This window comes from Dipodomys merriami, unplaced genomic scaffold (assembly GCF_024711535.1).
Source record: "Dipodomys merriami isolate MVZ:Mamm:240054 unplaced genomic scaffold, mDipMer1.0.p SCAF_17, whole genome shotgun sequence".
NCBI classification, from domain to species: Eukaryota; Metazoa; Chordata; class Mammalia; order Rodentia; family Heteromyidae; genus Dipodomys; species Dipodomys merriami.
In genome coordinates, this window is record NW_027203048.1 from 13,820,158 (window position 1) to 13,840,245 (window position 20,088).

General features: G+C 39.9%; 1 protein-coding gene and 1 pseudogene across 3 annotated transcripts in view; one reads left to right on the forward strand and one right to left on the reverse strand.

The window, feature by feature from the left end:
* The window catches only part of Spast (spastin), a 59,816-nt gene that overhangs the window by 34,666 nt on the left and 5,062 nt on the right, over positions 1–20,088 (forward strand). For all 3 annotated transcript variants that reach the window (XR_011372502.1, XM_070025320.1, XM_070025321.1), the window contains exons 6-16: positions 41–174; positions 429–522; positions 2,922–2,996; positions 4,241–4,312; positions 8,621–8,696; positions 9,407–9,498; positions 9,885–9,964; positions 12,209–12,251; positions 12,683–12,762; positions 15,272–15,342; positions 19,135–19,175. Coding sequence is in view for 2 of the 3 variants with exons in the window: in XM_070025320.1 (XP_069881421.1) it covers positions 41–174; positions 429–522; positions 2,922–2,996; positions 4,241–4,312; positions 8,621–8,696; positions 9,407–9,498; positions 9,885–9,964; positions 12,209–12,251; positions 12,683–12,762; positions 15,272–15,342; positions 19,135–19,175 (858 nt within the window). In the remaining variant the exon portion in view is untranslated. The remainder of the gene's footprint in view (positions 1–40; positions 175–428; positions 523–2,921; positions 2,997–4,240; positions 4,313–8,620; positions 8,697–9,406; positions 9,499–9,884; positions 9,965–12,208; positions 12,252–12,682; positions 12,763–15,271; positions 15,343–19,134; positions 19,176–20,088) is intronic.
* LOC138829178 (high mobility group protein B1 pseudogene) lies at positions 7,424–8,071 on the reverse strand (annotated as a pseudogene).

The window sequence follows — 20,088 nt, forward strand, 5'->3', positions numbered from 1 at the left end:
ATTTTCTCTTATTTAACATTCAAATTTTATATCTTTTAAGGGTATTCCAAAAACAAATAAAACAAATAAGCCCTCCACTCCTACAACTGCTGCTCGAAAAAAGAAAGACTTGAAAAACTTTAGGAATGTGGACAGCAACCTTGCTAACCTTATAATGAACGATATTGTAGACAAGTAAGTTTTGCCTTTTAAAGTATCTAATAATTTTTATTTCCAAATTTTTCTTACAAAATATATAAGTGGAATGTGCATAATAAATACCATGTTTACATAAAGTTGGATAGTTTTTATAAATACAGAAAATTTTGCTAATATAACTAATTTCACAGTTAACATCAAAAGGCTATATTTCACAAGGCTTATATATCATATTGTTAATAACTCAACCATATTTCTATTGTGAATTCAACTGAGATTCTGTTTCATAGTGGAACAGCTGTTAAATTTGATGACATAGCTGGTCAAGAATTGGCAAAACAGGCATTACAAGAAATTGTTATTCTTCCTTCTCTAAGACCTGAGGTAAAGACTTTACTTATTTTTCTAAAATGCTGTCCATTACTGAATTCATTGTAGTAGTAAAGAAATGTTTGAATAATTAGTATAAGATAAACTTAGCTGGGTGCTTGTAGCTTATACCTGTAATCCTAGCTGCTCAAGAGGCTGAGATCTGAGGATCATGGTTCGAATCCAACCTGGGCAGAAAAGTTCATTAGACTCTTATTTCCAGTAAACCAATCAGAAAAAAACCAAAGTGATATTGTGGCTCAAGCAGTAGAGTGCTAACCTTGAGCACAAAGCGGCTCAGAGACAGTGCCTAGGCCTTGAGTTTGAAGCCCCATGACCAGCAAAAAAAGAAAAAAACAACAACTAAGATCAAATTAGTATTTTTTAAAATTTTATTTATTTTTATTTTTATTTTATTTTTTAAATATTTTTTATTGTGAAAATATCAAATTAGTATTTTAAAAAGACATTAAAGCTGGGTGCTTGTGGCTCATACCTGTAATCCTGGCCTCAGGACGCTGAGATCTGAGGATCGCTGTTCAAAGCAAGCCCAATCAGGAAATTCCATAAGACTCTTACCTCCAATAAAACACCACTAACTGGTAGTGGCGCTGTGGCCCAAGTAGTAGAGTGCTTCCTTTGAGCAGCTCCCAGGCCCAGTGTTCAAGACTCATGACTGACCAAAAAAAAAAAAAAAAAAAAAAAAGGCATTAAAGTCAGGCATGACATAGGCCTAAAAGGCCCCAAAACAGGAGGTTCTTGAAATGGAAGCCACTTTGGGCTACATGGTAAATTCCAGGCTAGCTTAAGCTATATGAAAGTTCTTTCTCAAAAAAAGACAAACACTAGTTATCAGTGTTAACAATTTATTATATGAGAGAATGAATATGACTTCCTGATTCCTAATCCATACTTAACTGAAAGTATAATAATTTGTTATATTAAGGTGGGAAAGATACAAAATTGAAATTTATTAGACAAATGTTACAGGAAAAATTAAGATAAAACTTTTTCCTCTAAATTTCCATGTTTTATCTAAGATTCTTTGGCTTGCAAGACTTACCTTTTTAGCTAGGTGTCTACCACTTGAGCCACATCTCCAACCCGGTTCTGTGTGTGCATGACAGTGGGTACCATTCCTGGGCTTGAACCCAAACCTAGACATTATCCCTGAGCTTTTTTGCTCAAGGTTAGCCCTCCACTTGAGCCACCTCTTTACTTCTGGCTTTTTGGCAGTTAATTGGAGATAAGCATCAGAGACCTTTCCACAATCCTTACATCTCTGGCTCATGAGCAGCCAGGATTACAAGCATGAACCACCAGCACCTGGCTAAACTAGTACTTTATTTTATCCTCTATTACCTCCTTTTATCTTTTCCTTTTTTTTGGTTGTTCATGGGGGCTTGAATTCTGGGCCTGGGCTCTTCAGCTCAGATAAGAGTCTCAGGGACTTTCCTGCCCAGGCTGGCTTTGAACCGAAATCCTCAGCCTCCTGAGTAGCTAGGATTACAGGAATGAGCCACCAGTGCTGGCTTTTATCTTTTCCTTTTATCTTTTTTATCCCCTTCCCTTCCCTCACTACCTTCTCCTTTCCTTGCTGCTTTCTCCTTCCCCTTCCTTTTTCCATTCCCCCTCCTCTTTATAAAAACTTACCTGTGTTAAGTTTCTTGCTTGTGCAGTCTTTCTTTCATTTTGCCCATTGAAGATTTGGTTTTATTGCATTTCTTTTTTGTTTTTAATTATTATACTAACTTAGAGATTACATATTTTATTTGTTTTTCTACTTATCTACTTCTTGTGCTGGTATTATAGAGGCTTAAACACTCGGAGTTTGAATGCTGTCCCTTAGCTTTTTTACTCAAGTCTGCTGGTACTGTACCGCTTGAGCCATGGCTCCACTTGTAGTTTTTTTTTTGTTTTTTTTTGGCCCGGGGGGCGGGGGGGTGTCCGGTCATGGGGCCTGAACTCTGGGCCTGAGCGCTGTCCCTCAGCTCTTCAGCTCAAGGCTAGCGCTCTATCACTTGAGCCACAGCGCCACTTCCAGCTTTTTTATCTTTGCTTATGTGGTGCTGAGGAATTGAACCCAGGGCCTCACTCATGCAAGGCAAGCGCTCTACCACTGAGCCACCTTCCCAGCCCTCCACTTCTAGTTTTTTGATGGTTAATTGATGATAAGAGTCTCATAGACTTTTCTATCCTGGCTGGCTTTGAACCACAGTCCTCAGATCTCAGCCTCTTGAGTAGCTAGGATTATAGGCATTACCCACAAGCACCTGGCTACATATTCTCCTTTAAGCTCTCTGTTTGGTAGGGTATCACTGAGAGATTGTTGTTTTTAAATAATAAGTAATCCTGAAAAATTGAAAACACTATCTCCTTAATTGTAGTTGTGAACTAACCCATTTTTTTAAAAGTTATTTACAGGGCTTAGAGCTCCTGCAAGAGGATTATTACTGTTTGGTCCACCTGGAAATGGGAAGACAATGCTGGTAAGAGTTGTCTTCAAAACTAAGATTTCTGTTGAGATACTAGTGAAAATATGAAAAAAATGAATCTTTGACTCTGAGGGTATTATTTATTACTTGTTTTTGCTATGAAATTCTTCCTTAAGTTCGTGTGTGTGTGTGTGTGTGTGTGTGTGTGTGTGTGTGTGTGTGTGTGTGTGTGTGTGTGTGTGTGTGTGTGTGTGTGTGTGTTAGTATTATGGCTTCAACTTAAGGCTCATGCTCTCACTCTGGTGTTTGTTTTTTGTTGTTGTCGGTCATGGGGCTTGAACTCTGGGCCTGGGCACTTCCCTGTGCTCTTCAGCTCAAGGCGAACCACAGCACCACTTCCAGTTTTCTAGTGGTTTATTGGAGATAAGAGTCTCATGGAGTTTCCTGCCCTTGCTGGCTTTGAACCCTAATCCTCAGATCTCAGCCTCCTGAGTAGCTAGGATTACAGGCGTGGTGCCCAGTTAATGGTGTTTGTTTTTTTAAAATCAAGAGTGGCTCTTCTAACTTTTTGCTGGTTAATTGGAGATAAGAGCCTCTCAGATTTTTCTGTCTGGGATGGTGTTGAACCATGATTCTTAGATGTTAGCATCCTGAGTAGCTAGTTGTAGGTGTGAGACACCAGTTGCCAGGCTTTGGTTTTGTTTTTATTTTTAACCAGAATCTGGAAACCTGTATCTCTGCATTGTTTAGCATAAAAAAAAAATAGGGAAAAAGTAACTTTTTTCTTTTTTCCTTTTTTTTTTTTTTTGGTCCGTACTGGGGCTTGAACTCTGGGCTTGGGTGCTGTGCTGTCCCTGCGCTGTATAGCTCAAGACAAGCACTTTACCGCTTGAGCCACAGAGCCACTTTCAGTTTTCTAGTGGTTTATTGGAGATAAAAGAGTCTCAGGGGCTTTCCTGCGCGTGAATTTTGAACCACGATCCTCAGATCTCAACCTCCTGAGTAGCTACGATTACAGGCATGAGCCACCAACTCCTTTTTCCTTTTTTATCTTTCTCTGGTCATTTGTCTTTCTATACCCACGGAATAGTCTCTCCCCTTCCCTCATATTCTCTTAGAAAATGAGAGAACAGAAACATCCCTGAGAACCTTTCTTCATAGCTAAGAGGCATATTGCCTTACGTTGGAATTGTATCATACCTTACATTTCTAGAGAATCTGTTCTAATATCTAAATCGATCAAATGTGATTATCTTTTCAAGAAAATATTGAACTGTTTGTTTTTTTGCTTTTAAAAGGCCAAAGCAGTAGCTGCAGAATCGAATGCAACCTTTTTTAATATAAGTGCTGCAAGCTTAACTTCAAAATATGTGAGTGTTCTTTTTTCAGTGTTGCCATATATTAAGTCACTGTCTAAATATTACTATCTTAAATATAAGTGATAATATTTAGCAAAAGTATTTTTAGTTTTATATCTAATGTTTGAATATAATATACCAATCTTCAAGGTACAGAGTTATTTGTATTTGCTAGGTTCTTTTAAAATTTTATCTGTTGTATTGTTAAATACTATTATTAGTTTGCAGAGTCTGTATAATCATATATAATAACCTAGATAGGCAAATATTAGAAATGTATTAGCCTACAGATACAGGATATTAGATTTCCAAGATGAAGGTGATAGCAGAGTTAATTTCTCTGAAAGCTAGGAAATAATTTGTTATATACCTTTCTCCTTGTTTCTGGTGGTTTGTTGGCAGTTTTAACATTTTTGGCCTGTGACATGAATCACTTTGATCTCTTATCTTCACATGGTATTCCTTCTATAGGTATGTCTTTTTCCAAATTACCACTTTTTTAAATTGAGACTGAGTGATGATATACATTTCACAATATTGTGGAATAGTAATACTTAGTTAAAGTCACACATTTTAACTTTCACAAGGCAAATTGTCATTATCATAATCTATAAAGTTTGTGAATTCTATGAGTTTTGACAATACAACTGTTTCTTCCACATCAGGTGATAGGTACATTTCTTTCCTTTGCTTAGTGTTAGCTGTTTCCTCTTTGCTTCTCATTCCCTCCCTCCCATCACTGCCCTTGAGTTACTTAGTTGTTTTCATCAATGTGCAGTGCAGCTGATGGGCCTCTCTGTTTTGTATTTTCCCCTATTTTCCTCTGATTCTGTGCCCTCCTCCTAGCTCCCTCAGATGTGCACATGTATATACCATATATGTGGTCAAGAACATGGAGTCATTTAGAAATGATACGACAATTAAGTAGAGGTCTTTTTTTTTTTTTGGGTCCGGTCGTGGGCCTGAACTCTGGGCCTGGGCGCTGTCTCTCAGCTCTTCAGCTCAAGGCTAGCGCTCTACCACTTGAGCCCCAGCGCCACTTCCGGCTTTTTTCTTTCTGCGTATGTGGTGCTGAGGAATCGAACCCAGGGCCTCTGGCATGCAAGGCAAGTGCTCTACCACTGAGCCACCTTCCCAGCCCCGGTCTTTTGTTTCTTAAGTCCTGTTTACTTTGTCATATCTCCTTGCATTTTGAAGTTAACCTCCACATATCAGGGAGCTTGTGTGCCATTTGTCTCTCTTATCTTGGCTTACCTCGCTCAACATAATTTGTTTTATTTCCATCCATTTCCCTGAAAATGCCATTATTTTGTCCTTTCTAATATTCCATTGTATATAGGTACTACAATTTTTGGATCCATTCATCTGTAGTGGGGCATCTGAGTTGTTTCCATATCTTGGCTATTTTGAACAGTGCAGCAATGAACATGTGTCCTTGGCGTATCCTGGTTCCTGTTGCTCAGGGCAGATGCCTAGGAGTGGTATGGTTGAGTTACAGGGAAGGCTTATAATTAGTTTTCTGAGGTACCTCCAGACTGCTTTCCAAAGTAGTTGTGTTAGTGTACATTCCCACTAACAGTGCAGTAGGATTCCTCTTACTCTGCATCCCCGCCACCATTTATCGTTGGCTAAGTTTAGGATATGGGCCATTCTGACTGGGATAAGGTGGTATCTCAGGGTTGTTTTTATTTGTATTTCCTTTACAGCCAAGGATGATGAACATTTCCTCATGTATGTCTTTGCCATTTTTATTTCTTCTTCTGAGAAGTCTGTCTTTAGTTCCCTTGCCCATTTAAAGATTCCAAATTACTACTTTTTTTTTTTAAGAATCTAGTTGTACTACATTAGAGTCAGCCTTAATAAATTCAGCTTACTTTGATCATCTACAAAATCCTTATTTCTTTTGTGTGTGTGTGTGTGTGTGGTGCTGGAACTGGATCTTGAACTCAAGGCTTAGGTGCTTTCCTTTAGCTTTGTAGCTCAAGGTTAGTACTTTACCACTTAAGCCACACTTCTACTTTCAGTTTTGAAAGATTTTTTTTTTTTGTGCCATACAGGGGCTTGAATTCAAGTGCTCTATTAGCTTTTTGGTCAGTGATGATGCTCTACCACTTGAGCTATAGCTTCACTTCCAGGTTTTTGATAGTTAAGAAGAGATAAAAACCCAAGTTGGCTTCTAATCACAATCCTCATATGTCAGAGTAGTTGGAGGTTACAGACATGAGCCATCACCAGGGGCCAGCTTATTATCTGTCTTTAAGGATTTCTTTTATTTATTTTATTTTTGCAATTGTAAGGACTTAACCCAGGATTTCAGCCTTGCTAGGCAAGCGTTTACTGCTTGAGCCATGCTTTCAGCCCTAGCATTTCCGTATTTATTTGTTTGTTTTTTGCTGATTTTGCGCTTGAACTGTGGACACTGTCCCTTTGTTACTTTTGCTCAAGGCTAGCACTCTGCCACTTGAGCCACAGTGCCAGTTCCAGCCTTTTATTTTGTTATTTTTTTAATAAAAAAATTGTATTTACTTAGAAGCATTCAGAATGTCAACAAAACAGCTGCAACTTTTTTTTGGCAATTACAGTGTGGTATTCAGTTGACAGAACAAATATAAGCTGCATCAGACAACTGAAGATGAAAAAACTACCCCATATATAACTAATTTGTGCTGTGCACCAACAAGAACCTGCTTTAAATTTCCATGCCAATTTACAACCTCATACTGTACCAGGCAAGGTTAGTGGCTATTGAAAATACTACCAGGACAGGGCTATCTAAAGACACATTCGGTAGTGTGTTAACTATACAAAAAACTGTACAGGGCTGGGAAGGTGGCTCAGTGGTAGAGCGCTTGGCTTGCATGCCTGAGGCCCTGGGTTCAATTCCTCAGCACCACATAAGAAAAAAGCCAGAAGTGGCGCTGTGGCTCAAGTGGTAGATCGCTAGCCTTGAGCTGAAGATCTGAGGAACAGCACCCAGGCCCAGAGTTCAGGCCCCACGACCGGACCCCCCCCCCAAAAAAAAAAAAAAAGACACTGTACAGTTTAAAAACAAGTCCAACACAGCTTTACATTTCAATTTTTTTTCTTTAAAAGGAGTGAGTTGTGTACAGGGGGCTTAAATGCTTTATAGACAAGGAAAAAAAACTGCGCTAGAACCAACTTATTCATCATCATCCTCTTCATCTTCATTCTCATCCTCTTCTTGGTCCTCTTCCTTCTTCTTCATGCTCTTTTCAGCCTTCACAACTCCTTTTTTTTTTTTTTTTTTTTGCTGCATCAGGCTTTCCTTTAGCACAGTAGGCAGCAATATCCTTTTCGTAATTTTCCTTCAGCTTCGCACGCAGCCTTCTTTTCATGAGGCTGCTTGTCATCTGCAGCAGTGTTGTTCCACATCTCTCCCAGTTTTTTTGCAACATCACCAACAGACAGGCCAGGATGTCCCCTTTGATTTTAGGGTGATACTCAGAACAGAACAAGAAGGCTGAAGGAGGGCTCTTGGGTGCATTGGGATCCTTGAAGTTTGTTGTTTCCCCTTTAGGAGGGATGTAGGTTTTCATTTCTCTTTCATAACGGACCTTGTCTGCCTTGGCCATATCTTCAAATTTCCCTTTCTCTTTAGCAGACATAGTCTTCCACCTCTCTGAACCCTTCTTAGAAAACTCTGAGAAGTTGACGGAAGCATCCGGGTGCTTCTTCTTGTGCTCCTCCCGGCAAGTTTGCACAAAGAATGCATATGATGACATTTTGCCTTTCGGCTTCTTAGGATCTCCTTTGTCTATGTTTAGTTTTTCCTCCGTGAGGCACAGAGTCGCCAGGTAATTGTCCGGCTCTCACTTGCCCCTGCGCTGTCTCTGTGGAGCTCAATGTACTGCAATGGCGGTGAGAGCGGGAGCCAGACGCAGCCTCCTCACTCTCTCCACTCTGTAACCAGTTCCAGCCTTTTATGTAATTAACAGGTGATAAGAGTCTCATGGACTTTACTTCCCTGGCTGACTTTGAACCACAATCCTCAGATCTCAGCCTACTGAGTAGGAATACAGGTTTTAGCCACTAGTGCCCAGCAATATTTCCTTTTTAAAAGAAATAACCAGGCTGTATAAAATTATAACTAATCTGTTTTCTAAACTACTGTTCCATTATACCACCCCTATTACCCCTACTTCTTTATACAATGACAAAAATTTAATTGCTTGGTTCTAAACTGGGAATCTATAATAAAAATCATGAAATTTAAAGTTTGATTCACAAAATCATGAATCTTTTGAAAACTGGGATAATGTTGCATTGTATGTGTATAACAGTACATAATGCTTCATGTAGATGGGAGAAGGAGAGAAATTGGTGAGAGCTCTTTTTGCGGTGGCTCGAGAACTTCAACCTTCTATAATTTTTATAGGTAAGAGTATGTTTTTTTTTTTTGCCAGTCCTGGGACTTGAACTTGAGGACTGGGCATGATCCCTGAGCTTTTTCTTCAAGGCTAGCACCCTACCAGTTGAACCACAGTGCCAGTTCTGGCTTTTTCTATTTATGTGGTACTGAGGAATTGAACTCAGGGCTTCATGCATGTGAGACAAGCACTCTACCACTAAGCCACATTCTCAGCTCCCATTATAACTATATTTGTTGAAATATCCTTTGTATATATATTTGTAAATATATTGGTAAAATATCCTTTTCTAAGTATGAGAGATATGATAGAAAAAAATCATTAAGGAAAAAGTTTTAAAGAAAGAAGAGTTTGCCTGGCACCAGTGGCTCACGCCTATAATCCTAGCTACTCAGGAGGCTGAGATATGAGCATCGTGGTTCAAAGTCAGCCCAGGCAGGAAAAGCGTGAAACTCTTATCTCCAATAAACCACCAGAAAACCAGAAGTGGTACTGTGGCTCAAGTGGTAGAGTGCTAGCTTTGAGCTGAAGAGTTGAGGGACAGTGCTCAGGCCGAGTTCAAGTCCAATGATCGACCGAAAAAAAAAAGGAGAGTTTAAAGCATAACTTATAAATTCAGGAGGACCCACTAAATTAATAGCCTAAGTATCCAACTAGATTAATCATAGATGACCCATCTAAAGTGTCTTTTAATTATTTGCCCTTGTATTTCCTCTAGATGAAGTTGATAGTCTTTTGTGTGAAAGAAGAGAAGGAGAGCATGATGCTAGTAGACGTCTGAAAACAGAATTTCTAATAGAATTTGATGGTGTAAGTATTATATTTTTAATATGTGGTATGGTGGTATTTTAGCATATGTTTTCTTTTTCTTTTTCCTTTTCCTTTTTCTTTTTTTTTTTTCTTTTTTGCCACTTCTGGGGCTTGAACTCAGAGCCTGTGAACTGTCCCTGAATGTCTTTTGCTAAAGGCTAGCACTATAATTCTACCACCTGAGCCACAGCGCTAATTCTGGCTTTTTCTGCTTATGTGTTCCTGAGGAATCAAATGCAGGGCTTCATGCATGCTAGGCAAGCACTCTCCCACTAAGCCACCTTTACAGCCCTGTTTTTTTTCTAATACCAAATTAAAAATATATATCTATTTTTCTTTTTCATTGCTTTGTCTAAAAGTACTGACAAAACCTTTTTGCCTTCTAGGTACAATCTGCTGGCGATGACAGAGTACTTGTAATGGGTGCAACTAATAGGCCACAAGAGCTTGATGAGGCTGTTCTCAGGTAGGGCGATTCACGTGACGATATATATATATACTCATGTTCATTATCTGCATCTTATTTCATTTACATTCATTTTTAAGTCTAAGTTATTTTCCTCATTCTCATCTCATATTTTTTGAGGTTAAGCACAAGGAATTTATAACATTACTCCACTGGAGGCTGCAATTTCAAAATCTGTTTTTTGGTTTTTTTTTTGGGTCTGGTCGTGGGGCCTGAACTCTGGGCCTGGGCGCTGTCCACAGCGCCACTTCCAGCTTTTTTCTTTTTGCTTATGTGGTGCTGAGGAATCGAACCCAGGGCTTCTGGCATGCAAGGCAAGCGCTCTACCACTGAGGCACCTTCCCAGCCCCAATTTAAAAATCTGAATCCAAACTTTTTTTTTTTTGGTCCGGTCGTGGGGCCTGAACTCTGGGCCTGGGCTCTGCCCCTCAGCTCTTCAGCTCAAGGCTAGCGCTCTACCACTTGAGTCACAGCGCCACTTCCGGCTTTTTTCTTTTTTGCTTATGTGGTGCTGAGGAATGGAACCCAGGGCCTCATGCATGCAAGGCAAGCACTCTACCACTGAGCCACCTTCCCAGCCCCAAACTTTTTTTTTTTTACATTATAGATTTGTTTGATTTTTTTTTTTTTTTTTTCCAGTCCTGAGGCTTGAACTCAGAACCTGGTCACTGTCCCTGGGCTTCTTTTCCTCAAGGCTAGCATTCTACTACTTGAGCTACAGCACCACCTCTGGCCTTTTCTGTTTATGTAGTACTGAGGAATTGAACCCAGGGCTTCATGCATGCTAGGCAAGCACTCTACCACTAAGCCACATTCTCAGCCCAAGGGTTTTTGGTTTTTTGAAACATAGTCCAAGCTGGCCTGAACTCAGTATCTTTCTGCCTAAACTGCTCAAATGTGATCTTTTTGAAATTTATAGGTTTTTCTTTCTTACTGGGGTAGTAGTTAATATCCTTGCTGCTACATCTTTTATAAACCTTGTTTGTTATTGTTTCCCTGTTCTCTGATCTTCTATTTCCTCTTGAGCATTTTGTGTCATTTTCTTACACTCTTACATCTCATTGAGTTACTACTTCATAGAAAAACACTTTCATAAGATCATTTTATTCTTTAGGAAGATAATTGGTCAGAGTTTAAGTGTGCTGTTTGGGAAACTGGTATATGTTCTTCATTATATCTACTTGTTTCACTGTGGGTTTTCCCCTCATTTTTGCTAGAGTAGTTTGTAGAATGTTTTGTTTTTATTTTTTTATTTTTATTTTTTTATTTTTTGGCCAGTCCTAAGGCTTGAACTCAGGGCCTGGGCACTGTCACTTAATTTCTTTTGCTCAAGGCTAGCACTCTACCACTTTTAACCACTTGTAGTTTGTTTGTTTGTTTGTTTGTTTAGGGTCCGGTCGTTGGGCCTGAACTCTGAGCCTGGGCGCTGTCCCTCAGCTCTTCAGCTCAAGGCTAGCGCTCTACTACTTGACCCACAGCACCACCTCCGGCTTTTTTCTTTTTGCTTATGTGGTGCTAAGGAATTGAACCCAGGGCCTCATGCATGCTAGGAAAGTGCTCTACCACTGATCCACCTTTCCAGCCCTCTAGTTTTTTAATGTATCAGTACTGGAGCTTTAACTCCTGACCTCATGCTCTCTTACTTGGCTTTTTTTGCTCAAGGTTGTTGCTGTACCACTTGAGCCACACCTCCACTTCTGACTTTCTGCTGTTTAATTGGAAATAAGAATCTTACAGATTTGTCTGCTCCAGCTGTCTTTGAACTATGATCATTAGATCTCAGCCTGCTGAGTAGCAAGGGTATAGGTATAAACCATCAGGGCCCATTCTTGAATTAATGATTTTTAAACATTAGTAAATAGTTTTATTTGTTTGTTTTTTTGTTTTTGGGTCCGGTCGTGGGGCCTGGGCTCTGTCCCTCAGCTCTTCAGCTAAAGGCTAGCGCTCTACCACTTGAGCCATAGCGCCAATTCCAGCTTTTTTCTTTTTTTTTTTTGCTTATGTGGTGCTGGGAAATAGAACCCAGGGCCTCATGCATCCAAGGCAAGCACTCTACCACTGAGCAACCTTGCCAGCCCGTAGTAAATAGTTTTAAATATAAGTTAAAATACTGTTTTAACTCTGAGGATGCATACCTTTGCTTTGAATTTTATACTTAAAACTTTTTTCTTGTCATTTGTTACTTGAGCTGAGTTCATTTTAAATTCAAAATTAAATTGCTAAAATATTTGAATCTTTTTTTAGGCGTTTCATCAAACGAGTATATGTGTCTTTACCAAATGAGGAGGTATGTAAAACTGTTTGATTTGTGTGTGTGTGTGTGTGTGTGTGTCGGTCCTGGGGCTTGAACTCTGGGCTTGGGTGCTGTCCCTGTGCTCTTCAGCTGAAGGCGAGAGCTCTACTGCTTGAGCTACAGCACCACTATGGGTTTGCTACTGGTTTATTGGAGATAAGAGTCTCACGGACTTTCCTGCCTGAGCTGGCTTTGAACCGCAATCCTCAAATCTCAGCCTCCTGAATAGCTAGGATTACAGGCATGAGCTACCAGCGCCTTCCTTGTTTGCATTTTCTTTACAGCAGAAACAAGAAGTCATCTAGATGATATTGCTAACAGTTTTAAAGAAAACTGTTAAAGTCACTTTGTAATCATTTAATAGTTTAAGATAATCATAAACTTAACATAAGACCTAGAGATAATTATTTAATTTCTTTTTTCAGACAAGACTCCTTTTACTTAAAAATCTGTTATGTAAACAGGGAAGTCCATTGACCCAAAAAGAACTAGCACAACTTGCTAGGTGAGTAATTTGATTTGGTTTTTCTCAGCTTATTTTTATTTATCTGACAAAGACCTGTCTTGTATTAATTTAAAATAAGCCCAAGCTTGATATGAGTAATTCATTTGTTAAAAGCTTAACTTGTCCTCTTGTCCTCTCTCTTCTCCTCCTCCTCCCCTCCATTCTACTTTCTCTTCCCTTCCCCTCCTGTTGCATTTCCTTCCTTTCCTTCATTTTATATATATACATATATATATATGAATTAATTTCAATTAAGTTTGTCATCTACTAGACTTGACTTAAAAAATGATACTATATATATTTTTTTATTTTTATTTATTTATTGTCAGTCATGGGGCCTGAACTCTGGGCCTGGGCTCTATCCCTCAGCTCTTCAGATCAAGGCTAGTGCTCTACCACTTGAGCCACAGGGCCACTTCCCGCTTTTTCTGCTACATGGTGCTGAGGAATTGAACCCTGGGCCTCATGCTTGCAAGGCAAGCACTCTACCACTGAGCTACCTTCCCAGCCCTGATATATTTTGTGTAAATAAGTTTATAGATGTCATTGAAATAATTGAAGAAAACTCAAAATATCTACTAATGCCAACACTGATATTTTTATGTATACTTTGTTTTTTGTTTGTTTGTTTTTTTGTATTTTGTAGAATCCTTTTAACTTTTACATCTTTTGACAGTGGCAAGTGGAGGGTTGCCTAGCATGGTAGAGTGCTAGCCTTGAGCAAAAAAAGCTCAGTGCCACACCTGAATTTAGGACCCATGACTGGCAAAAAAAAAAAAAAAAAAAGAGGGCTGGGAAGGTGGCTCAGTGGTAGAGCGCTTGCCTTGCATGCTCGAGACCCTGGGTTCGATTCCTGAACACCACATAAGCAAAAAAAAAGAAAAAAGCTGGAAGTGGCGCTGTGGCTCAAGTGGTAGAGCACTAGCCTTAAGCTGAAGAGCTGAGGGACAGCGCCCAGCCCCAGAGTTCAGGCCCCATGACCGGACCAAAAACAAAAAAAAAAAAAAAGTGAGACTGTGTCGAGGCTTGAACTCTGGACCTAAGCACTGTCCTTCAGCTCTTCAGCTCAAGGCGAGCACTCTACCACTTTAGCTACTGCACCACTTCTGGTTTTCAAGTGGTTTATTGGAGATAAGAGAGAACTTCACTGACTTTCCTGCCGGGGCTGGCTTTGAACCAGGATCCTCAGATCTCAGCCTCCTGAATAACTAGGATTATAGACGTGAGCCACTGATGCCTGGCTACTGAGTTTTTTGGTGTTTAATTGGAGATAAGAGTCTCATGGACTGTCCTGCCTCTGCTGACTTCGAACTGCGATCCTCAGATCTCAGCCTCCTGAGTAGCTAGGATTATAGGTGTGAGCCTCTGGAGCCTGCTGGCTTTCTTGTTTTTTTTTTGGTTGTGGAGCTTGAACTCAGGACCTGAGTGCTGCCCCTGAGCTTTTTCTCTCAAGTCTAGCACTACCACTTTGAGCCACAGTACCACTTCCAGCTTCCTAGTGGTTAAATGGAGATAAGAGTCTCACTGATTTCACTGTTGGGGCTAGCTCAAACTGCAGTCCTCAGAACTCAGTAGCTAGGATTACAGAAGGAGTAACTGGCTCTAAATGAGTAGCTCTAATGGTGAAAATGTAAGGTGTTATATACACTCACATTACATTGTTTTGCTTTTGCAATGAGCCTTTTTTGTTACTTTTGTGCTCTTAAAAATCAAACCATGAACTCAGGTGCCTGTGGCTCAAGCCTATAATCCTAACTACTCAGGAGGTTGAGATTTAGGATTTCAGTTCAAAGCCAGCCTGGGCAGAAAAGTCTCCATGAGACTCTTATCTCCAATTAACCAATAGATATGACAAAGTAAACAGGACCCAAGAAACCAAAGACCTCTTTTTTTTTTTTTTTTTTGCTGGTCCTGGGCTTGTACTCAGGGCCTGGACACTGTCCTTGAGCCTCTCTGTGCTCAAGGCAATGCTCTACCACTTGTGATAGAGCACTATCTAATATCTGCATATCAGGGAGAACATGCATTGTGTTAGAGAGAACATGTCTCTCTGATCTTGGCTTATAAACTCGCTCAGATTTGTTCTAGTTCCATTCATATCCTTGCAAGTGCCATTATTTTGTTCTTTCTGATGGCCATGTAATATTCCATTGTATGTAGGTACCACACTTTTTGGATCCATTCATCTGTGGTGTGGCATCTGGGTTATTTCTATATTTTGGCTATTGTGAACATTGAGGTGCATGTATCCTTGTCGAATCCTGGTTCCTGTTGCTCAGGGTAGATGCCTAGTGGTACTGTGGCTGGGTAATAGTTTACATTCCCACCAGTAGGGCAGTAGGGTTCCTCTTTGTCTACATCCCCACCAGCATTTGTCATTGTCTGAATTTAGGGTATAGGCCTTTCTGACTGGGGTAAGGTGGTATCTCAGGGTTGTTTTTATTTGTATTTCCTTTACCCATGCCCAGTTTTTAATCTATAAAATGAAAAACTTCCTTCTACGTTTCAGAATGACAGATGGATACTCAGGAAGTGATCTAACAGCTTTGGCAAAAGATGCAGCTCTGGGTCCTATTCGAGGTACGTGTATGAGAGCTTCAATACTTGATGTATTTAACATGCCACTTTAGCTGTGTGCCAGTGGCTTAGACTTGTAATCTTAGTTACTAAGGAAGCTGAAATCTGATACTGTGGTTCAAAGGCAGACCAAGCAAGGAAGTCTATGAGACTCTTATCTCTAATAATTAACCACCAAAAATCTAGAAGTGAAGTTGTGGCCCAAGTAGTAGAATGCTAGCCTTGAGTACAAAAGCTCAGGAACCGTACCCAGGCCCTGAGTTCAAGCACCAAGACCAGCAATGGAAAAAAAAAAAATGTTATACCACTTTAGAAGTTTAAAAAGTCCCCTAGGAGGGGCTGGGAAGGTGGCTCAGTGGTAGAGTGCTTGCCTTGAATGCATGGAGGCCTGGGTTAAATTCCTCAGCACCATATAAACAGAAAAATCTGGAAATGGCACTGTGGGTCAAGTGGTAGAGCACTAGCCTTGAGCTGAAGAGCTGAGGAACAGTGCCCAGGCCCAGAGTGCAAGCCCCACAACTGACAAAAAAAAAAACAAGTCCCCTAGGAGATAGCTATTTTTGTTATTAGTTAAAAGCAATAAATCTATAGCAGTAGAAAACTTAGTATAATTTCAAGGCCCTAAAGGTTAACCAACTTTTTTTTGGCCAGTCCTAGGGCTTAAACTCAGGACCTATGCATGATCCCTGAGCTGCTTTTGCTGAAGGCTAGCACTCTACCACTTGAGCCACAGCGCCATTTTCAACTTTTTCTATTTATGTGGAACTGAGGAATAGAACCCAGAGCTTCATGCATGCTAGACAAGCACTCTACCACTAAACCACATTCCCAACCCCAAGGTTAACAGACTTTTCTCTTAAAAACTCTTACCTAGTTTAGGCTTTGTGGACTGATTCTGGTGTCACTTGCATACTTCTTGTCATCATCTTTTTTTTTTTTTTTTTTTTGGGGGGGGGGGTCCGGTCGTGGGGCCTGAACTCTGGGCCTGGGCGCTGTCCCTCAGCTCTTCAGCTCAAGGCTAGCGCTCTGCCACTTGAGCCACAGCGCCACTTCCGGCTTTTTTCTTTTTTGCTTATGTGGTGCTGAGGAATCGAACCCAGGGCCTCATGCATGCAAGGCAAGCGCTCTACCACTGAGCCACCTTCCCAGCCCTTTGTCATCATCTTTTTTAAGCAAACTTTTAAAACTATAAAACCATTCTTAGCTCATAGATTATAGAAAAATAACCCATGAATCAGTGGACCATGGTTCTTGATTTTAGGGAAGGAAAAAGAAAAAAGAGCTCAAGGGAAACAGTGTGTGTGTGTGTGTGTGTGTGTGTGTGTGTGTGTGTGTGTGTGTGTGTGTGTGTGTGTGTGTGTGTGTGTGTGTGTGTGTGTGTGTGTGTGTGTGTGTGTTGGTTTTTGATTTTAGGGAAGGAAAAAGAAAAAAGAGCTCAAGGGAAACTGTGTGTGTGTGTGTGTGTGTGTGTGTGTGTGTGTGTGTGTGTGTGTTTTGGTTCTTGATTTTAGGGAAGGAAAAAGAAAAAAGAGCTCAAGGGAAACAGTGTGTGTGTGTGTGTGTGTGTGTGTGTGTGTGTGTGTGTGTGTGTGTGTGTGTGTGTGTGTGTGTGTGTGTGTGTGTGTGTGTGTGTGTGTGTTTTCTCCTCTGTGTGTGTGTGTGTGTGTGTGTGTGTGTGTGTGTGTGTTTGTGTTTTCTCCTGGGGTTTCACTTCTTGATTTTAGGGAAGGAAAAAGAAAAAAGGGCTCAAGGGAAACACACCTCTCTGGGTGTGTGTGTGTTTAATTTGTAGTACTAGAGTTTGAATTCAGGCTTTGTGCTTGAAGACCAGTCACTCTACCATTTTAGTCATGCCTCCCTCTCTTTTGCTTTTGCAAGTGTTATGTACCCAAATACTATATATATATATTTCATTTACTATTTTGAGTTTGTGTGTGTGTGCATGTGTATATTGCTTTCCAGTCCTGGAGCTTGAACTCAAGGCTTAGGCAGTGTCTCTTAGTTTTTTTGCTGAAGGCTGGTACTTTACCTATTAAGACATAATTCCTTTTCTTTTTTTTTTTTTTTTTGCTGGTTAACTGGAGATATAACTCTGATCTGTCTGCTCAGGGTGACTTTGAATCATGATCCTCAGGTCTCAGCTTCCTGAATAGTTAAGATAACAGGTGTGAGCCACCAGCACCTAGCTTAATTATTATTATTTTGTTTATGGTACTGAGGTTGAAACAGAGGACTTACTTGGCAGCATTGTACTGCTGAGTCATGCTTCCAACTTTTTGGGGTTTTTTTTGCCATTGTTTTCTTTAAAATATAGTCTTGCCATTCCCCATTTGATGTTTCCTGTCATCACTAAGATAATGCATGCATCATTCAGCCCTCAGTTAAGAAAAGGTCTCATGTAGGGATGCTGTCCCTCAACTTTTATGCTCACGCTAACACTATATCACTTTGAGCTACACCTCCACTTCTGGCTTTTTGGTGGTAATTGGAGATATTAGTCTCAAGGATTTTCCTACTCTGGCTGGCTTTGAACCTCTATCTCCAGGTGTCAGCCTCCTAAGTAGCTAGGATTACAGGCATGAGCCATTAGCATCCAGCTATATTGTTTGTTATTGACCATGCTAGGGATTGAACCTAGAGCCCCACAGATACTATCCATGCAATCTACTACTGAGCTACATTCCCAACCTCTGTTTGTATTATTTACAATATTAGTCACTATTTTGAAGCTGAAAACAATCTAGGATTAAAAAAAAAAAGTTTTAAATGTTTCACAGTTCTGGGATTTGAACTTGTGATCTCATGTGTGCTAGACAGGCACTTTACCCTTTGAGCCATGACTCCTCCAAGAACCTAAATACCTTATTAAAAGAACAAGTTATGAGTGAGGTGCTGGAGACTCTTGCCTGTATAATCCTACTTAGACAAGGTGGTAAGACAGGAAGATTAAGGGATGGTGGGGGATAGTAGGGGAAAAACAAAGGAAGGGGAAACAATGCTCAATGGGAAATGTACTCATTACGTTACTCATGTAACTGTAACACCTGTGTACAATATTTTTACAATGAAAAATACATATTAAAAAGAAGACAGGAAGATTATGATTTGAAGACAACCCAGCAGAAAATCCCATAAGACTAACCTCCAATTAGCCGGCAAAAAGTGAGAAGTGGAGGTATGGTTCAAGTGGCAAGAGCACTGATCTTGAGCAAAAAAGCCAAGTAAGAGCGCAAGTCCCAGAATTCAAGCCCCAGAATAAGCAACAAAAAAGAAAGAAAGAAAAAGAAAGAAAGAAGGAAGAAAGAAAGAAAGGAAGGAGGGAAGGAAGGAAGGAAGGAGGAAGGAAAAGAAAAAGAAAATTACATTCTTTAAAATTAATTCTCTTACAAATGCCAAGCACTGGTGGCTCACGCCTGTAATCTTAGCTACTCAGAAGGCAGAACTCTGAAGATCATAGTTCAAAAACAGTCTGAGCAGGAAAGTCTATGAGCACAAAAGTTCAGGGCCAGTGCTTAGGTCCTGAGTTCAAAACTCAAGACTGGTTTTTAAAAATATATATCTTACAAATTGTGATTTCTATTGTTGGGAAATTAAATGAGAAATTATTAGAAATCACCTCCCATGTCTTACAAAGATTATCTTTTTGTAACAATGTCTAAGTGTGATGTTTATATGTATCTCTTTTAATACAGTGATTTGTACTAACCAGGTACTAGATTTTTGTACTTTTCTGCTCTTAAGCAATTTACAATTCCTTTTTTTATTTTTTAAGTATCTTACTTTTATATTTTATAGAACTGAAACCTGAACAGGTGAAGAACATGTCTGCAAGTGAGGTATACTATTTTATTATTACTATCTTTTCTTTTGGTTCTCTGTAAGACTAATAATTTTGTCAGGATTTTTTTTTTTTACTTTATTTGGTTAGAATTTTTTTTTTTTAATTAACTGGTTAAATTGAAAGTAATGGGTCTATGAAAATAGTCTCATGTTCTTAGTCTTTTACTCTTTACCTAGTTAGAAAGAGAAGGGATGAGAAGATTGACTGGTTTATGTGGGGAAAACAAGTGTTAACTTGAGCTCCCCACCTGATTTGGAGAGTTACGCATAATTATTAACTAAGCCTGTCCTTCCTAGATTCCAAGATAGCTGTAGGAGACAAGTCCTCAGAGTACTGATGCAAAGTATAGGCTGAGATGTCTAGCTTTTATTCAGTCTCCCATTAATTTAAGTAACTTTTATATAAGGAGTAGGTATTCCTCAGCCCACGTTGTGAAGCCTAAACTCTAGGCCTGGGCACTGGCCCTCAGCTCTTCAGCTCAAGGCTAGCTCTCTACCACTTGAGCCACAGCTCTACTTCAAGCTTTTTCTGCTTATGTGGTACTGAGGAATTGAACTCTACCACTGAGCCACCTTCCTAGCCCCACCCAAGTAAATTTTAAGCACCTGTTGCATAAAGGCTAAGGAATTATATTCTTTATTTCTTGTTTATCGAATGAGAGGTAAACATGTAGTTTGGTCTCTGAAATTGTATGCTAGAATTGTATATACCCATTATTGTTGTGTCCCGATGTGTTTATGTGTGTTTAAGTACATTTAGATAAGACAAACCATGTTTATCTTTTATAAAGTCCATAAGAATAAAAATTCAAGCCAGGCGCTGGTGGCTCACGCCTGTAATCCTAGCTACTCAGGAGGCTGAGATCTGAGGATCGCGGTTCAAAGCCAGCCCGGGCAGGAGAGACTGTG